Below are 19036 nucleotides of genomic sequence, written 5' to 3' on the forward strand. Positions count from 1 at the left end.
GGGTCACGTGGCACAGCCGACGCCGACGTGGCCTTCAGCGGACACTCCACGTGTCCCTCGCCGCGCCCCGTCCGCTCGCCCCTGCCCTGAGGATCTTAGTCCAACATGGCGGCGCCCAGCGGAGGGTGGAACGGCGTCGGCGCGAGCTTGTGGGCCGCGCTGCTCCTAGGGGCCGTGGCGCTGAGGCCGGCGGAGGCGGTGTCCGAGCCCACGACGGTGGCGTTTGACGTGCGGCCCGGCGGCGTAGTGCACTCCTTCTCCCATAACGTGGGCCCGGGGGTATGTGCCACCGCCGTCCCGCATATCTGAGTGCTGGCAGGCCCGGGGAGGGGGCACGGAGCATTGGGGGCGGGGCCTGAGGAGGGGGCGCGGACCGCGGAGGTGGGTACTGAAGAAGGGGTGCGGATTGTTAGGGTCGGAGGCTGAGTGGGGGGCGCGGGACCGTGAGGCCGGGGTCATCACTGGGGCAGGACTGAACTCATAGGGAGCGGGGCCTTGTGGGCGCCGGTGGCGTTGAGGGGGCGTGATCACTTGTCACTTGTCGCCTGCCAAGAGTGTCCAGGCAGCCCTGCCCTCCAGACGCAGAGGTGGGGAGGGGTCAGTGATGGGAGCAGCAGGAGGCTAAAGGGTATCTGCCCTCCTGGGCCTGAAGGAAATCAGTCGCTGCAGCTCCGACGAAGGAGGAAGTGCTCCTTCTTTCCATTGCACAAGGTCCCCCCTCACCGAGGGTGTGAGGCTGGGCCCTCAGCCCTGTACTCAGCTTGTCGGCAAAGTCCCTTTCCCTCTCAGCCTCCCTTTCCCCGCCTCTAATAACGGTATCTTTACTGTTTTTTGACTGTTTCTTTTTAGACTTGCGTGCAGTGGCAGGATCTCGGCTCACTGCATCCTCAGTCTTCTGGGTTCAAGCAATTCTCCTGCCTCAGCCTCCCCAGTAGCTGGGATTACAGACGTGTGCCACCACACCCGGATAATTGTTGTTGTTGTTTGAGATGGAGCCTCACTCTGTTGCCCAGGCTGGAGTGCAGTGGCGCGATCTTGGCTCACTGCAACCTCTGCCTCCCAGGTTCATGCTATTCTCCTGCCTCAGCCTCCCAAGTAGCTGGGACTACTAATTTTTGTATTTTTAGTACAGATGGGATTTCACCATGTTAGCCAGGCTGGTCTTGAACTCCTGACCACAGACGATAACCCACCTCGGCCCCCCAAAGTGATGGGATTACAGGCGTGAGCCACCGTGCCAGGCCAGTTTGTTGACTACTTCCTTATAGCTAGGTGTGATGCTGAGTCTTTTATATGTTAGGCCCAAGTTACAGATGAGAAAATGCTTCAGATAAAAAAGAGAAACAGAAAATAGAGGCTCAGAAAAGTTTTCACTTGTCCAGGGTCCCCAGGTCCCATGGCAAAACCCATCTCTACAAAAATAGGAAAAATTAGCCAGGTGTGGTGGCAGGTGCCTGTAATCCCAGGTACTCAGGAGGCTGAGGCAAGAGAATCGTTTGAACCTGGGAGGCAGAAGTTGCAGTGAGCTGAGATCATCCCACTTCAGCCTGGGCTACAGAACAAGACTCTGTCTCAAAAAAAAAAAAATTAGTCAGGTGTGGTGGTTGCGCACCTATTGTCTCAGTTACTTGAGAGGCTGAGGCAAGACAATCACTTAAACCTGGGAGTTCGAGGCTGCAGTGAGCTGTGATTGTGCCCCTGTACTCCAGCTTGGGTGACAGCAAGACCCCGTCTCTTAAACAAAATAAAAATTTCCTTCTACCAAACCTTTTTTTTTCTTCCATTCTCTAGGACAAATATACGTGTATGTTCACTTACGCCTCTCAAGGAGGGACCAATGAGGTGAGTTGTTCAGAATTCCCTCTAGCTTGCTGTGCCAGTATCCATTGTTGTATGGAGATGTTCTGTAGCAGACAGCAGGGTTGGGTCTCACCTACATCACCTTATACTCGTTGAATGACTCTTCCTAAACCAATAAAAAGGGAGAGTATTGGCATTAAACAGTGACGACAGATTCTGCTGTCATTATTTCACAGAGCAAGCAAATGTCTGGACAAAAGGAGGGATGGGAGATGGGAGTCTGCCATCCCCATGAGCATCTGTTGGGATGTTGAATTTTATATGCAGTGCAACAAGTTATCACAGCTTAGGGGCTTAAAACAGCACCCATTTATTATCTCATAGCTTTGTAAGTCAGAAGTCTGGGTCAGCTCAGCTGTGTGCTTCATAAAACCAAACTCAAGGTATCATAGGCTGATACCTTGCATTTTGGGAGGCTGAGGCAGGCAGATCACCTGAGGTCAGAGTTCGAGACCAGCCTGGCCAACATGGCACAACCCCATCTCTACTAAAAATACAAAAATTAGCTGGGCATGGTGGCACATGCCTGTAGTCCCAGCCACTCAGGAGGCCGAGGCAGGAGAATCACTTGAACCCAGGAGGCGGAGGTTGCAGTGAGCCAAGATTGTGCCACTGCACTCCAGCCTGGGCAACAGAGTGAGACTCTGTCTCAAAAAATAAATAATAAATAAATAAAGGTATCACAGGCAAGGCATGGTGGCTCATGCCCCGTCTCTACAGAAAATAAAAAAATTAGCTGAGCGTGGTGGCGTGCACCTGTGGTTCCAGCTACTTGGGAGACTGAGATGGGAGGATCACTTGAGCCCAGGAGGTCAAGGCTGTAGTGAGCCATGATTGTGCTACTGGGCAACAGAGCAAGACCCTGTCTCAAAAAAAAAAAAATCTCTCTGGGCTGGGAGAAGAATCCTCTCCTTCCAGCTCTTAGTTGGCAGAATTCAGTTACTTGTGGTTCGGGGACCAAGGTCCCTGTTTCCTTGCTGGCTGTTTTCTCCAGCTGGTGGCAGAAGAGCCAGTAAAAATGATTTGGGCCGAGCACAGTGGCTCATGCCTATGATCCCAGCACTTTGGGAGGCCAAGACTGGCGAATCACCTGAAGTCAGGAGCTCAAGACCAGCCTGGCCAATATAGTGAAACCCCGTCTCTACTAAAACTACAAAAATTAGCTGGGCGTGGTGGCACATGCCTTTCATCCCAGCTACTTGGGAGGCTGAGGAAGGAGAATCACTTGAATCCGGGAGGCAGGGGTTGCAGTGAGTCAGGATCGCGCCACTGCACTCCAGCCTGGGCAACAGAGCGAGACTCTGTCTCAAAAAAAAAAAGAAAGGGTGATTTGAAGCACATGGACACATACGCCACTGCTGCCCTCGAGGGAACTGCAGGGCAGGGAATACAGGCGGCCTCTAGGAGCTGAGAACAGCCTCTGGCTGGCAGCAAGGAAATGAAGACTTCAGTCCTGCAACTGAGAGGAACTGAAATCTGCCGCAACCACAGGAGCTTGGAAGAGGACCTTGAGCTACCAATGAGAGCCTAGCCCGGTGAACACCTTGAGACGGGTTTCGCCATGTTGGCCAGGCTGATGTTGAACTGCTGACCTCAAATCATCGGCCTGCCTTGGCCTCCCAAAGTGCTGGGATTACAGGGGTGAACTACCGGCGCCCGGCCTCCTAGCGATTTTTCTGTATCCTATGTAAAGCGCTTCAATCGCATGGACACATGGAGTTGACAGCGCCTTACTAATGAATTAAGGGTTACTTCCAACCCAGTCCGTGAATAACCTTGGCCAGGGTTCATTGTACAAGTGCAGTTACATCTGTGGGAAAACCATCCAGAAGTGGGATTCCTGGGTCCATTTTCTTAAAAGTAAAACTGGGCCGGGCACAGTGGCTCACGTCTGTAATCCCAGCACTTTGAGAGGCCAAGGCAGGTGGATCGCCTGAGGTCGGGAGTTCGAGACCAGCCTGGCTAACATGGTGAAACCCCATCTCTACTAAACATACAAAAGTTAGCAGGGTGTGGTGGCACGGGCCTGTAATCCCAGCTACTCAGGAGGCTGAGGCAGGAGAATCGCTTGAACCCGAGAGGCAGAGGTTGCAGTGAGCCGAGATCACACCACTGCACTCCAGCCTGGGTGATAGAGCGAGACTCCGTCTCAAAAAAAAAAAAAAAGTAAAACTGTATGTTTTGATAATCATGGTAGATTTATGTTCACTTGTAAGAAAAATCCTCCAGAGAGATCCAAGTACCCTTTAACCAGGTTCCCTGGTGGTAACACCCTGCAAGATGCCGGTCATTTTAGAGATGGGGGTCTCGCTATGTTGCTCAGGCTGGTCTTGAACTCCTGGGTTCAAGTGATCATCCCACCTTGGCCTACCAAAGTGCTGGGATTACAGGCATGAGCCACCATGCCCAGCCTGCATTTTCCATTTTGCTTGTACCTGTTGCACCTCCACCAACGACCTGGGATAGCCTTGGTTTTCACACCCGTATGGTGTGTTAGCAGATGGGGGCTTTTGCCCTTCTGACCTGTGAGAAAAAGGTATCTCACTGTAGTTCAGCTTGCATTTCTTTATTTTTCTTTTTTTCTTTTTCTTTTTTTTGAGACAGAGTCTCGCTGTCGCCCAGGCTGGAGTGCAATAGCGCGATCTCGGCTCACTGCAGGCTCCGCCCCTCGGGGTTCACGCCATTCTCCTGCCTCAGCCTCCCGAGTATCTGGGACTACAGGCGCCTGCCATCACATCCAGCTAATTTTTTTTTTGTATTTTTAGTAGAGACGGGGTTTCACCGTGTTAGCCAGGATGGGCTTGATCTCCTGACCTCGTGATCCGCCTGCCTCAGCCTCCCAAAGTGCTGGGATTACAGGCGTGAGCCACCACACCCGACCTGGACATCTCTTTATGTGTTTAAGAGTTGTTCTTAGGCCTGGCGTGGTGGCTTATGTCTGTAATCTCAGCACTTTGGGAGGCCAAGGTGGGAGGATTGCTTGAGGCCAGGAGGTTGAGACCAGCCTGGGCAATATGGCAAGACAGTGATTCTGCAAAACACAAAAATTAACTGGGTGTGGTCCCAGCTACTTGGGAGGCTGAGGTGGGAGGATCGCTTGAGCCCAGGAGGTGGAGGTTGCAGTGAGGTGAGATCGTGCCACTGCACCCTAGCCTGGGCCACAGAGAGAGACTCCATCTCAAAAAAACAAAAACAAACAAACAAACAAAAAACAAAAAACGTTGTTCCTATTTCCCCATCCTTGGGAGCCACTTTGGGGTAGTTCTCATTAGAGGCACCACTTTTATGGGAAGGGTGTGGTACAGGCAGGCTCCCTGATCACAGATGGACAGCAAACCCCAGGCCACCAGGAGGGCGGGGCAGGGGATTTAGTGGCCAGCCCTTGAATCGGGAGGTACAGAAGAGGTGGCCTGACTATAGAATCAGAGGCACACCTTGAAGTCTCCAAGAGCAGCTGTGTGTCCGGGGCTGACCCGCGCTGTCTTCTGTCCCCAGCAATGGCAGATGAGTCTGGGGACCAGCGAAGACCACCGGCACTTCACCTGCACCATCTGGAGGTGAGACTCGGGGTGGGGATAGCATTTCCGGCTGCTGTTGGCCTGCCCTGTGGCCTCGGGAGCTGCTTTGGAAGGCAGGGAATGAGAGGGGACGAGGACAGACAGACAGATGGGGGCTGCACCCCTGGAGGGGAAGACAGGCCAGCAGGGAGACTCATGCATGTGCAGGTGTGGGGTGGCAGGGTCGCTGGGGCGGGAGTGCTCCCCAAGGAAGTGCACTGATGTAGAGATTGAGAAGGTCTGGGGGAGACAGGGGGAGCCTGTGCAGGGCAAGGTCCCAGGAAAAGGAGAAGCAGCTCAGAGGGTGCGGAGCGTCGGCGAGGGCCCAGGAAGGCCCCAAGGGGCTCCACCCTCCCCTAAGGGTGACACGAACTCACCAAAGGGCTTTTTGGCTTTTTTTTTTTTTTTTTGAGATGGAGTCTCCATCTGTTGCCCAGGCTGGAGTGCAGTAGAGCGATCTTGGCTCACTGCAACCTCTGCCTCCTGGGTTCAAGCCATTCTCCTCCCTCAGCCTCCTGAGTAGCTGGGATTACAGGCATGTGCCACCATGCCTGGCCCTTTTTGGCAATGTTTAAAAATTAAGATAAAATTCCATAAAACACAGCATTTGAAGCTCACAGTTCAGCTGCATGGAGTACTTTGTCAGAGGTGTGCAGCCAGACCTCTGTTTCCAGAACATTTTCATCCTCTGAAAATAAACTCTGTTCCCATCAGAGTCATTCCCCTTCCCAGCACATGGCAGCCACGAATCCCCCTCCTGTCTCTGGATGGGCGTGTCCTGGACATTGCATAGAAATGGGGTCAAACCTTCCCTGTGTGGCCTTTGGTGTCTGGCTTCTCAGTGAGCGTGACGTCCTCAAGGCTCATCCGTGCTGAGGCCTGTGTCAGCCTCATTTCTTTTCCTGGCTGAGTCCTATTCCAGAGGGCTCCCTGCAGGGACTTGTGGAGCTCAGATCCCTCTGGCTGAAGGAGGCAGGCTGAGGCAGGGAGCCCCTCCAGGCACTGACCAGGATGGAGTCGGGGGTTGGGGGTGGGGCGCAGATTGAAACCTGTGCAAAGTGAGGATGGGGTGGGTGGAGAGGGCACAGATTGGAGGCTGTGCAGAATGAGGATGGGGTGGTTGGGGAGGGTAGATTGGAGGCTTTGTAGAATGAGGATGGGGTGGGTGGAGAGGGCACAGATTGGAGGCTTTGTAGAATGAGGATGGGGTGAGTGGGGAGGGCACAGATTGGAGGCTTTGTAGAATGAGGATGGGGTGGGTGGGGAGGGTAGATTGGAGGCTTTGTAGAATGAGGATGCGGTGGGTGGGGAAGGTAGATTGGAGGCTGTGTAGAATGAGGATGGGATGGGTGGGGGGAGAGGGGGGGGGGGGGGGCACAGATTGGAGGCTGTGTAGAATGAGGATGGGGTGGGTGGGGAGGCACAGATTGGAGGCTGTGTAGAATGAGGATGGGGTGGGTGGGGAGGGCACAGATTGGAGGCTGTGTAGAATGAGGATGGGGTGGGTGGGAGGGAGATTGGAGGCTGTGTAGAATGAGGATGGGGTGGGTGGGGAGGGTAAGATGGAGGCTGTGTAGAATGAGGATGGGGTGGGTGGGAGGGTAGATTGGAGGCTGGTAGAATGAGGATGGGGGGGGGGGGGGGGGGGGGGGGGGGGGGGGGGGGGGGGGGGGTGGGGGGGAGGGTAGATTGGAGGCTGTAGAATGAGGATGGGGTGGGTGGAGAGGGCACAGATGGAGGCTGTGTAGAATGAGGATAGGGTGGGTGGGGAGGGTAGACTGGATGCTGTGTAGAATGAGGATGGGGTGGAGAGGGTACAGATTGGAGGCTGTGTAGAATGAGGACGGGATGGGGTGGGGAGGGTAGATTGGAGGCTGTAGAATGAGGATAGGGGTGGGGTGGGGGAGGGTAGATTGGAGGCTGTGTAGAATGAGGATGGGGTGGGGTGGGTGGAGAGGGCACAGATTGGAGGCTGTAGAATGAGGATGGGGTGGGTGGGGAGTATAGATTGGAGGCTGTAGAAGGAGGATGGGGTGGGTGGGGAGGGAGATGGAGAGGGATGGGGTGGGTGGGAGGGTAGATTGGAGGCTGTGTAAAATGAGGACAGGGAGGAGGGGAGGGCACAGATTGGAGGCTGTAGAATCAGCTAGCTGGGGTAGGAGGAGGAGGAAGGTGCTGGGCAGAGTCCTGGTGGAACTGGCGGAGCTGGTGCAGGTCTGGTCTGGGGACGAGCTAGGTAGGTGACAGGTGTGGGAGTCTGTGGGGTAGTGGCTGTGGAGGTTTGGATGATGCTATCTCCCGGGGAGTGTGTCCCGCCAGAAGGGCCCCAGCTGTTTCCCCTCAGGCAGGTCTTTACCAGCATGTTCTCTGAAGGACCAGCCTGATGGCTCATAGCCTTCTTGGGGTGCAGACATCTGGGAATCAGACAAAAGCTGTGCACTCTTCTACCTGCCCAAACACACATGCATCTGGGTCCACAGCCCCTCCGCAAGTCTCCCCAGACGCCGCCCGATTCTGCCCCTGCCGCCATCCTCTGTCAGGCTCATGGTTTATGGGCTTATCCCTGCTCCACTTGCCCCACTCATTCTCGTAACCCCACTGCCTAGATCACAGCTCAATCTGGGCAAGGTCATGAAGGGACGGACGTCGTCGGCCCCCCCCCAGTGGGGAGGGGGTCAGGGGGCTTCAGGAATCTTGTCCCGTCTTCCCTGATCCTTGGCCCAGAATGTCTCAGCCCAAACAGTGGGTATTTCTTGAGCATTTATTTTGTGCAGACACTTTGGAGGGAGAAGTCCAAGCTATAGTTCTACCACTGCGGTCGGGTTAAAGCATGTTGACAAATGGGAGACGGAGATCAGGGAGTGGCGACGTTTAATTGAAGGACAAGGTGTGATTTGCTGCCTCATGTGGGCGTTGTCCTGCCGTGCCCTTCGGGGCGCTTTACAAACAGCAGGTGTTCACCCAGTTGTTTCTGGGGAAATTCTCACCCACTCCATGGGACTGGCTGCGTCACGGGCAGGCCAAGGCCCCAGGAGGCATCAGCAGGGTCATTGAGAGGAGATAGGCCCCATCAGCCCAGAGAGACCCTGCAGAGGCCGCCCTGTAGTCATGGGGAAGCCCACAGTCGCCACCGTCTGTCTGCAGGCCACCGCCCTGCATGGACCCCTGAGTGCCAGCTCCCCAGTGGGCATCTGGGCAGGTGCAGGTCCGGAGCAGTTGGGATGGTGGCTGGGCTCACCTTGAGCCTGAATCCTCCTGTCCAACCCCCACAAAAGCTCCCCAGGGGCATGCTCAGCCCTGGAGACCTGCCACCCCAGGCCTCCTCATCTCAGACAGTGACTGGACCCTCCCTGACCAGGCCTGTTGGCGGTGCTAGGGCTTAAAGAAGAATCTAGGGCTCCCTGGATACCCCCGCCCCACCCATGCACATAGAACCCCAGCTAGGGCTTCCACAGAAATGGCCCCCCTGCTGCCCCTCCATCCCCATCACACTCGCTTCACACCAGAGATGCCATCATCCCCTGCTGTCACCTTCTGGCACCTTCTGCCACTCCAGTTCCTTAGAAGCCCCCGTTAGCAGCCTCCTAGAGACCTGGGCAGATGATCCTCCCCAATTCTTAGTTAACTCCTGTACCTCCTAGTCAACGCCCTCTGGAAAGCCTTTACCGGCCTCTCATTGCCCAGCCCCAGCCCCCGTCGCAGTACCTGGATTGCTGTCGGCACCCAGGAAGCCATGTGCAGTGAGTGGACATGGGGTCCTGTCCCAGAGCAGCTCCCGGCCCACAGGGGAGAGAGGCGTGTCTGTGAATGAGCTGGAAGAACATTCTGGCACAAAGGGGCCAGGCACAGTGGCTCACACCTCTAATCACAGCTCTCTGGGAGGCCGAGGTGGGCAGATCACTTGAGGTCAGGGATTCAGGCCAGGCTGGCCAACATGGTGAAACCCTGTTTTTACTAAAAATACCAAAATTAGTCGGATGTGGTCACGGGTGCCTGTAATCCCAGCTACAAGGGAGGCTGAGGCAGGAGAATCACTTAAACCCAGGAGGCAGAGGCTGCAGTGAGTTGAGATTGTGCCATTGCCATTCAGCCTGGGCAACAGAGTGAGACTCGTCTCCAAAAAAAAAAAAAAAAAAAAAAAAAACATTCTGGCACAAAAGAAAGAGGGTCTGCTGTTGAGAGGGCCCCATCCGTCCTTCCCAGTCGGCAGGTGCTTGGGAATGGTGTCCATGTTGAGAAGCAGGCACGAGATCTGCTGACCCCAGCCTGAGTCCCTGGCAGGGCTACTTCCAGGGCACACAGACCCAGACCCAGCAGGCCTGGCCTGACTCCCTCGCCCCTCTTCCTCTGCAGGCCCCAGGGGAAGTCCTATCTGTACTTCACACAGTTCAAGGCGGAGGTGCGGGGCGCTGAGATCGAGTACGCCATGGCCTACGTGAGTATCTTGGGGTGGGGCAGGCTCCGGGTGCGGCTTCTGTGCACTGGGGCAGCTGTGAGATGTCCTGCCACAAGAGGGCTCCACGGGAACAGGGAGGAGAGGGGACAGCGAATCCTGCAGAGGTAGGGTATGTAACTTGCAGGAACCTGGCACACAGATGCCCTCAGGCCAGGAGGCACCGGGGCACGGGGGTTTGGTAACCTGTTGCTGCTGGCTTCTCTTGTATATGCCAGAAAAGACTTCTACAGGCCAGGCGCGGCGGTTCACACCAGTAATCCCAGCACTTTGGGAGGCTGAGGCAGGAGGATTACTTGAGGCCAGGAATTTGATACCAGCCTAGGCAACATAGCAAGACCCTGTATCTACCAAAAGTAAAAAAGAAAAATAGCCAGGCGTGTTGGCATGCACCCGTAGTCGCAGCTACTCAGGAGGCCGAAGCAGGAGGATCACTTGAGTCCAGGACTTTGAAGCTGCAGTGAGCTATGATTGCACCGCTGCATTCCAGCCTGGACAGTAGAGTGAGGTCCTGGCTCAAAAACGAAAAAGTTTCCTCTCGCTCTCTAGTAAAAGTACAAAGCTTTAGTCTGCGCTTCTCTGGAAAGCAAACTGAATCGTTTTCCTAATGATGAGCATTGAAATGGCCCTGGTAAAGTTTCCACTCATTCTCTTTCAGTCTAAAGCCGCATTTGAAAGGGAAAGTGATGTCCCCCTGAAAACTGAGGAATTTGAAGTGACCAAAACAGCAGGTGCGGAAAGATGGGGATGGGGTAGAGGTGACGCCACCCCCATCGAAGGGTGGGCAATTGCGGTGGTTTGGAGGGGGTGTCGACCATAGGGGTCCTGGAGACTGTAGACCAGGCATCCACAAACTGATTCTATAAAGGCCACCTCGTCAGTATCTTCAGCTTTGTGGCACTGTGGGTTCTGTCTGAGCTGTGCCATTGTGGCACAAAGCTGCTGCAGACAGTATGTCCATGAATGGGTATGGCTGTGTGCCACTAGAACTTTATCTTAGCTGGGCACGGTGGCTCATGCCTGTTATCCCAGCTGCTCAGGAGGCTAAGGTGGAAGGATCATTGGAGCCCAGGAGGTCAAGACCAGCCTGGGCAACATAACAAGACCCTGTCTCTACAAAATTTTTTAAAAAATTAGGCTGGGCGCGGTGGCTCACGCCTGTAATCCCAGCACTTTGGGAGGCCGAGGCGGGCGGAACACTTGAGGTCAGGAGTTCGAGACCAGCTTGGCCAACATAGTGAAACCCCATCTCTACTAAAAATGCAAAAAATTAGCCAGGCGTGGTGGTGCGCACCTGTAATCCCAGCTAGTCGGGAATTGCTGGAACCTGGGAGATGGAGGTTGTAGTGAGCTGAGGTCGTGCCACTGTACTCCAGCCTGGAAGACAGCAAGATTCCATTTTATTTTATTTTATTTTATTTTTATTTTATTTTTATTTATTTATTTATTTTTTGAGACGGAGTCTCGCTCTTTCACCCAGGCTGGAGTGCAGTGGCATGATCTTGGCTCACTGCAGGCTCCGCCCCCTGGAGTTCACGCCATTCTCCTGCCTCAGCCTCCCGCGTAGCTGGGACTACGGGCGCCCACCACCTTGCCCGGCTAATTTTTTGTATTTTTAGTGGAGACGGGGTTTCACCGTGGTAGCCAGGATGGTCTCGATCTCCTGACCTCGTGATCTGCCCGCCTCGGCCTCCTAAAGTGCTGGGATTACAGGCGTGAGCCACCGCGCCTGGCCAATGCCGTTTTAAAAAGAAAAAAAAATTAGGCAGGTATGGTGGTGCGCACCTGTAGTCTCAGCTACTCAGGAGGCTGAGGTGGGAGGATTATTTGAGCCCAGGAGGTCGAGGCTGCATTGAGCTATGATCGCACCACTGCACTCCAGCCTGGGCATCAGAGTAAGACTCCGTCTCAAAAACAATAAATAGGGCTGGGAATGGTGGCTCACACCTGTAATCCCAGTACTTTGGGAGGCCAGGAGTTCCAGACCAGCATGGCCAACATGGTGAAACCCCGTCTCTACTAAAAATACCAAAAATTAGCCAAGTATGGTGGCACATGCTTGTAATCCCAGCCACTCAGGAGGCGGAGACAGGAGAATCTCTTGAACTTGGGAGCAGGAGGTTGCAGTAAGTCGAGACTGCACCACTGCACTCCAGCCTGGGCAACAGAGGAAGACTCTCATCTCAAAAAAATAAATAAAATTTAATAAATAAATGAAGTAAAACAAAGTAGAAACCATCAGGGCTTTGAGGTTAGGACTGTGGCATGCCAAGGGGAGGCTGCAGGGGTCACTGGGAAACATCAGGGTCCTTCTTTGGTTGCCTGAGCAGCACCAGTGTCCTCAAGCCACATTCAGCTGCATGGCGCCAATGCTAAGCAGAGGAATCGGAGGCGCCAAGCTGAGGCAAGGGTGGGAGGCAAGGGAGTGGACACAGCAGGTAGGGCCAGGAGACTTGGGTGAAGCAGTGGAAGCCAGAGTTCTGACCCTGCTGGAGAAGTGTCGTGTGGGCCTCAGACAGGTTCACCCACTGAGCAGGAGGTCTTGCAGCCTGACCCACCCTGCATCCTGTTCAGGCCAGGATCATCTCCTTCCTGGGCTTCTTCTGGCCCCTTTCTGCATCTCTTCTTGACAACGTGGCACAAATGACCAGGGTTCTTCCCACCTCAGGTCTTTCTGTGGCTTCATGCTGCCTGCCATCTATGTTAGCCCCGCCAACCTTACCCTCCACATCACTGTTTTCCTGTCACCCATAAGACTTTCAGTGCCTGGGGCCTTTTCACATGGGAGTCTGCTTTGGGGACTGCTCCCATTCCCTGCTCACCCACCCCAAATCCTCAGGACTTCTGAGAATTTTCAGTGTTGAGGGCCCAACCATGTGTTTCTTTCTTGCAGTGGCTCACAGGCCCGGGGCATTCAAGGCCGAGCTGTCCAAGCTGGTGATTGTGGCCAAGGCATCGCGCACTGAGCTGTGACCAGCAGCCCTGTTGCGGGTGGTGCCTTCTCATCTCCGGTGAAGGTGAAGGGGCCTGTGGCCCTGAAAAGGCCAGCACATCACTGGTTTTCTAGGAGGGACTCAAGTTTTCTACCGGGGCTGATGTTGCCTTGTCCGGAGGGGCTTGCAGGGTGGCTGAAGCCCTGAGGCAGAGAACAGAGGGCCCAGGGCCCTCCTGGCTCCCAACAGCTTCTCAGTTCCCACTTCCTGCTGAGCTCTTCTGGACTCAGGATCGCAGATCCAGGGCACAAAGAGGGTGGGGAACATGGGGGCCACGCTGGGGAAAGCAGCCGTGCTCCCCCCGACCTCCAGCTGAGCGTCCTTCATGAGCCTGCAGAACTGCTTTCCTATGTTTACCCAGGGGACCTCCTTTCAGATGAACTGGGAAGAGATTAAATGTTTTTTCATATTTAAATAAATAAGAACGTTAAAAAGCAACCCCACAGCCTGGGCCCTCCCAGCTGGCCGTTGCGGGTCAGGGGCTCAGACGCTGCTGACACTGCCCCACCGTGGGCAGGTGGGCAGTGTCTCCGGGTGGGACTTCTCTGCAGGCATCAAAGTGCGAGATCCCAAGGTGGCCGTATGTGAACTTGCCCCCTTCCCCCCTTGGCACTCGCTGTCCCTGGGTCCCCCACATGCTGTGAATTCACACTCGGGTTCCTGTGGCTGCCACAGGCCCCAGTGCAGGAGGATGTTCCAAGGCCGACCTGCTCTCCGCAGCCTGGGTCGTTGGTTTCCCTTAGTTTGTTTTTCTTTTGAGACAGGGTCTTCTCCTGTCACCCAGGCTGAAGTGCAGTGGTGTAACCACGGCTCACTGCAACCTCCACATCCTGGGCTCAAGCGATCCTCCCACCTCAGCCTTCCAAGTAGCTGGGACTACAGGCACGCGCCACCATGCCCGGCTCATTTTTGCATCTTCTTTTGATAGAGACAGGGTTTTGCCATGTTGCTCAGGCTGGTTTCAAACTGGGCTCAAGCGATCCACCTGCCTCGGCCTCCCAAAGTGCTGGGATTATAGGCATGAGCCACTGTGGCCAGCCTCCCTTAGTTTTTTGAAGATGGGTTGCAACAGTGACTAAAAAAAACAGACTAGACAGGATGGTTTACGCCTATAAATCCCAGCACTTCGAGAGGCTAAGGTGGGAGAATCGCTTGACACTAGGAGTTCAAGACCAGCTGAGGCAACATAGCAAGACCCCCATCTCTACCAAAAAATTAATAATTTTAAAATCAGCCAGGTGTGGTGGTGCACACCTGTAATCCCAGCTACTCAGGAGCCTGAGGCAGGAGAATTGCTTGAACCCAGGAGTCCAGTGCAGCAGTGAGCCAAGATCGTACCACTGCAGTCCAGCCTGGGCCACAGAGTGACACCTTGTCTCAAAAAAAAAAGAACCAGCCAGCCTTGACTTCCCAGTACACACTTGATGCCACCACGTGAGGAAAGGCCTGACAGCTGCACACGTCCGTGGGAAGGGCCCCTAGACCAAGAATGGCCGTGCTCTGAGGTCTGAAGACCCCCCCAGGGCCAGGAGCCTTTCCAGCTCTCGACTCTGAGGCTCCACAGGGCCCAGAAGATGAGCACGACAGGGTTGCCAGGGCCTCCTGTGCAGAAAAGGCTGTGGGAAACAGTGCCCGCCACCCATACCCCGGCCAAGGCGGGGGGACTCTTTCCTGGTCAGCTGGGATTCACCCACAGCTTCCAGATCCCTGGCTGTCAAGGGTGATGCCCGGGTGGCCTGATGCACCAGCACACATCAGGGCATCTCGGAACACACAGGAGCTTCACTCTGACCCTACATGTGCATATGTGTGCTTTTTTTTTTTGAGACTGGATCTTGCTCCATCACCCAGGCTGGGGTGCAGTGGTGCGATCTCGGCTCACCGCAGCCTCAACCTCCTGGGTCCAAGCCATCCTTCCAGATAGGTGGGACCACATGTGCATGCCACCCTGACTGGCTATAATTTTTTATTTTTTTATTCTGTTTCTGAGACCAAGTCTCACTCTGTTGCCCAGGCTGGAGTGCAGTGGCACGATCTCAGCTCACTGCAACCTCCGCCTCCCAGGTTCAAGTGATTCTCCTGCCTCAGCCTCCCAAGTAGCTGGGATTACAGGCACCCCCCGCCACGCCCAGCTAATTTTTGTACTTTTTAGTAGAGATGGGGTCTCACCATCTTGGCCAGGCTGGTCTTGAACTCCTGACCTCAAGTGATCTGCCTGCCTCAGCCTCTCGATGTGCTGGGATCACAGGCGTGAGCCACTGCACTTGGCCTTATATATATATATATTTTAGAGCTAGGGTCTCGCCATGTGGCCCAGGGTGGTCTTGAACTCCTTGGCTCAAGTGATCCTCCTGCCTCGGCCTCGCAAAGCACTAGGTTTACTGACATGAGCCACTGCGCCCAGGCTGGTGTGTGCTTTTATTTAAATTGTTCCGTAGTTCTATTTGGTTTGTTTCCTTTAATTAAATCTCAAATTTACAAGAGTCCAGACTATCTGGACAGCCCAACAGGGACACGGAGAGTTTTGCACATTGATGTCTCAACAGCACAGGGTTCCATCGGGACTTCGTGAGAAAATCAGAATCCATGTACGTTCTTGAAGATCTCTCGGCCTAAGATAAGCGGAGAAGGTTGCCTTGGAAGCGTGGGGTAGAGGTAGGAACAGCTGGCTCTCTGGCCAAGGCCTTTGGCTTTTTTGCGGAAGCAAAAACCGAACCACGGGAAGGCTGCTCCGAGTCTGGGGTCAGAATTTCCTATCAGTGAGTGCAGCAGGCCAGGGAGAGGCGAAAGGGAGTGGAGAGGACTGTGGCGAAAGGGAGAGGGGCGGCCCCTGCACAGCTTCACCAGGCGTCAGTGCAGGCTCAGATGGCCCAATTGGCGAGTTTTCAAGAGAAACTCCAAATCCAGACGGGTGTGTGTGATCTCTTGGTTTTAAATGCAGGCAAATTCCAAATGTCTCAAATACTGGATGGAGCCGGCTAGACCTACCTTCTCACCAAGTAAGGCCCACAGGCCCCTGCCGCAACCTCTACCCTCCACAGACAAGGTTCTGCAAAACAGTCATGGGACCTCGTTTCACCTCCCCCCACAGGCACCCAAAATAACCTTCCTGACCTGCAGCACCATTTTGCAACCTTTGAGAACCCATGCCCCCTGCTGACAAACAAAAATGGCAAATAGACTCCCCCACACCACGCCTCCACGCCCCGAGCTGAGAATCACCGCATCTCGTGGGTGGTACCACAGCCAAGACGACAGCCGAGCTTTGCTTTCTCGGGTCTGTCTTATAAAAGCAACATCGTTGGCTGGTTGGTTGCTGATTGTCCAAACATGAAATCACAATATTACAATGTGCACACTTTTTGAGGCCGAGATAGGTAGGTCGCTTGAGCCCAGGAGTTCGAGACCATCCTGGGCAACATGGTGAGACCTTCTGTCTACAAAAAATCCAAAGATTAGCTGGCTGTGGTGATGTACGCCTGTAGTCCCAGCTACCCGGGGCTGAGGTGGGAGGATCACTTGAGCCTGGGAGGAAGCAGCTGCAATGAGCCGAGATTTCACCACTGCACTCCAGCCTAGTGACACAGCGAGACTGTCTCGAAACAATAAATAAACAAAATGTGCACACAGCTCAGGTGGGTCCCCCCTCACCCCTGGGAGGGGGGCACGCTCCGTCCCCTCCCACGTGGCAGTCCCTGGATTGGAGCAGTTTCTCCTCCCGACCCAGGGCAGAGGTCTCCAGCTTCATGGAGGCATCCTGGCTGAACGTGCCAGCATTCACTGGAGCCTTCTTGAGTGGGGGGCTTCCAGGACCACATCCTGTGGACTGAGGGGCTTCACGCACATTTATTCTCATTCAGTTCTCTGGGCCGCAAGTCTGAGATGAAGGTGAGGCTAGGTCCCTCCAAGGCTGAGGGGGATCTGCCCCGTGCCTCTCCCAGCTCCTGGTGGTGGCCGGCATCCTTGGCCTTCCTTGCATGCATGTCTGTGTCCAAATCCTTTTTTTTTTAAGACAGAGTCCCACTCTCACCCAAGCTGGAGTGCAGTGGCATGATCATCGGTCACTGCAGCCTCTAACTCCTGGGCTCAAGTGATCTTCCCTCGTCATCTCTCAAGTAGCTGGGATTATACGTGCGCACCACTAGAGTAATTTTTTTTTTTTTTTTTTTGAGACGAGTCTCGCTCTGTCACCAGGCTGAGTGCAGTGGTCGATCTCGGCTCACTGCAACCTCCGCCTCCCTGCAACCTGCGCCTCCCAGGTTCAGGCGATTCTCCTGCCTCAGCCTCCCGAGTAGCTGGGACTACAGGCATGCACCACCATGCCCGGCTAATTTTTGTATTTTTAGCAGAGACGGGGTTTCACCATGTTGGCCAGGATGGTCTCGATCTCTTGACCTTGTGATCTGCCCACCTCAGCCTCCCAAAGTGCTGGGATTACAGGTGTGAGCCACCACGCCTGGCCCACCACAATAATTTTTTTTTATAGAGACGAGGGTCTCACCTTGTTGCCCAGGCTGGTCTTGAACTCCTGAGCTCAAGCAATTCTCCTGCCTCAGCCTGCCAAAGTGCTGGAATTACAGGAGTGAGCCACTGCACCTGGCCCCAATCCCCCACTCCCCCCCTTCTTTTTTTGAGACAGAGTCTTGCTCTGTCACCCAGGCTGGAGTGCAGTGCTGCGATCTTGGCTCACTGCAACCTCCACCTCCTGGTTCAAGCGATTATCCTGCCTCAGCCTCCCGAGTAGCTGGGACTACAGGCACGTGCCACCATGCCCGGCTAATTTTTTGTATTTTCAGTAGAGATGGGGTTTCACCGTGTTAGCCAGGATGGTCTCAATCTCCTGACCTTGTGATCCGTCCGCCTCAGCCTCTCGAAGTGCTGGGATTACAGGCGTGAGCCACCGCGCCCTGCCCCGGGCCCCCATTTTTTAAGGACCTCAGTCCTTGAATTGGGGCCCACCCTACTCCAAGATGACATCATCTGAACTAATTCCATCTGTAATGATCTTATTTCCAAATCAGATCATCTTCTGAGGTCCTGGGGGTTAGGACGTGAGTTTATGGATGGCGGGGGTGGGGGGTGCTGCGACTTGCCCCCTAACACTCCCCTTCCCCCAGTTCACCATGTGAACCCCTAGTCCTTGTGCGAGGGGATGAAAATCCCAGGCGACATGATCAAGTGGGAAGCAGCAGCAGATTTGGCTTTTACATCAAGCGACCCAGGGGTCGGTGTGGCCCAGAAAGTACATACGGGGTGGAAGGTGGTCCCCAGAGTAGGGCCCCGAATTCCCCTCCCCACTGGGTGGGGGGCCAGGAGGAGAGGTGACATCAATGTTTGAAACAGCTGCTACAGATGCCTCAGCATCCTCTCAAAGGGGACAGGTCACCCACCTGTCTAGGGGAGTTTGGCCGGAGTCCGATTGGGAGAAAAGAGGTGGAAAAAAACCCATAAACCCCACCCACGCACAGCAGGAGAGCCCCAAAAGGCGTGAGGGGCGCGGTCGGGCGGCCCCGGGGCTCAGAGGCTGCCCTCGTCCAGCATCCGGCCCAGGCCCTCGCAGATCCTGCGCAGGTGGGAGCGGTAGGGCTCGGCGGGGCCATAGAGTGCAGCCAGGAAGTCGCAGTCGGCCAGGTGGCCGAACACGTGGTTGATGCGGCCGTGGGACTTGGCGGTCAGGTGGGGGCCCACGGCCTCGTGCAGCAGGTCGCGGCACTCGAGCAGCCCGGCGGCCAGCACGCGCCGGTCGAAGGTGAAGTCCACCTGGTGGAAGCTGACGGCCGTCATGGCCAGGCAGCGCGCCCGGTGGCGGAAGCGCCGCAGCAGCGCCAGCTCCTCACCGCCCAGCTGGTCCCCACGCAGCAGCAGTCCCAGCTTCAGGGCCACCTTGACCAGGTTCTTGAGCATCTTCTGGGCCTCCTTGCGGCTGCACGTGAACTCCCTGGTAGCGCGGTACAGCTCGTCCAGCACCTCGCTACTGGTGTCATCCACCAGCGCGGCCACCACTGCCTTGGACGCCATCTTACTTAGGAGCTGCTTCTGCGCCTGCAGAGCCAGGCTCTTGGTGCTGAAGGTGTCCATGGCCTGCAGGGGACACAGACCAGCCATCAGTTTTGCACATTGGGGCACTCACACAGAAGAGGTGACAATACCACAGACCCCAGAGGGCCTAACGG

General features: G+C 55.1%; 2 protein-coding genes across 4 annotated transcripts in view; one reads left to right on the forward strand and one right to left on the reverse strand.

Annotated features, from left to right (window-relative positions):
- On the forward strand, window positions 1–16311 carry MYDGF (myeloid derived growth factor). Of its 2 annotated transcripts, XM_003280567.3 has the most exons (6): window positions 1–279; window positions 1792–1842; window positions 5356–5417; window positions 9771–9852; window positions 10529–10601; window positions 12764–13301. In XM_003280567.3, the coding sequence occupies exons 1-6, from the start codon at window positions 106–108 to the stop codon at window positions 12841–12843; spliced, it is 522 nt and encodes a 173-aa protein (XP_003280615.1). In that variant the 5' UTR covers window positions 1–105; the 3' UTR covers window positions 12844–13301. The 2 variants fall into 2 exon arrangements, with proteins under 2 accessions (XP_003280615.1, XP_030651838.1); XM_030795978.1 differs by lacking the exons at window positions 10529–10601; window positions 12764–13301 and adding an exon at window positions 15410–16311.
- The window catches only part of TNFAIP8L1 (TNF alpha induced protein 8 like 1), a 16364-nt gene continuing 12590 nt past the window's right edge, over window positions 15263–19036 (reverse strand). For both annotated transcript variants that reach the window (XM_012503472.2, XM_030795977.1), the window contains exon 2: window positions 15263–18944. In XM_012503472.2, the coding sequence (XP_012358926.2) occupies window positions 18381–18941 (561 nt within the window). In that variant the 5' untranslated portion in view covers window positions 18942–18944 and the 3' untranslated portion in view covers window positions 15263–18380. The remainder of the gene's footprint in view (window positions 18945–19036) is intronic.

This window comes from Nomascus leucogenys, chromosome 17 (genome assembly GCF_006542625.1).
Source record: "Nomascus leucogenys isolate Asia chromosome 17, Asia_NLE_v1, whole genome shotgun sequence".
In the NCBI taxonomy this organism is placed as follows: Eukaryota; Metazoa; Chordata; class Mammalia; order Primates; family Hylobatidae; genus Nomascus; species Nomascus leucogenys.

What these genes read in the sequence shown, in the direction of transcription:
- MYDGF (XM_003280567.3), top strand. Translation starts at nt 106, where the DNA reads ATGGCGGCGCCCAGCGGAGGGTGGAACGGCGTCGGCGCGAGCTTGTGG. An exon ending in CCCATAACGTGGGCCCGGGG is followed by an intron (nt 280 to 1,791) that starts GTATGTGCCACC and finishes TCCATTCTCTAG; the next exon opens with GACAAATATACGTGTATGTT. An exon ending in TCGAGTACGCCATGGCCTAC is followed by an intron (nt 9,853 to 10,528) that starts GTGAGTATCTTG and finishes ATTCTCTTTCAG; the next exon opens with TCTAAAGCCGCATTTGAAAG.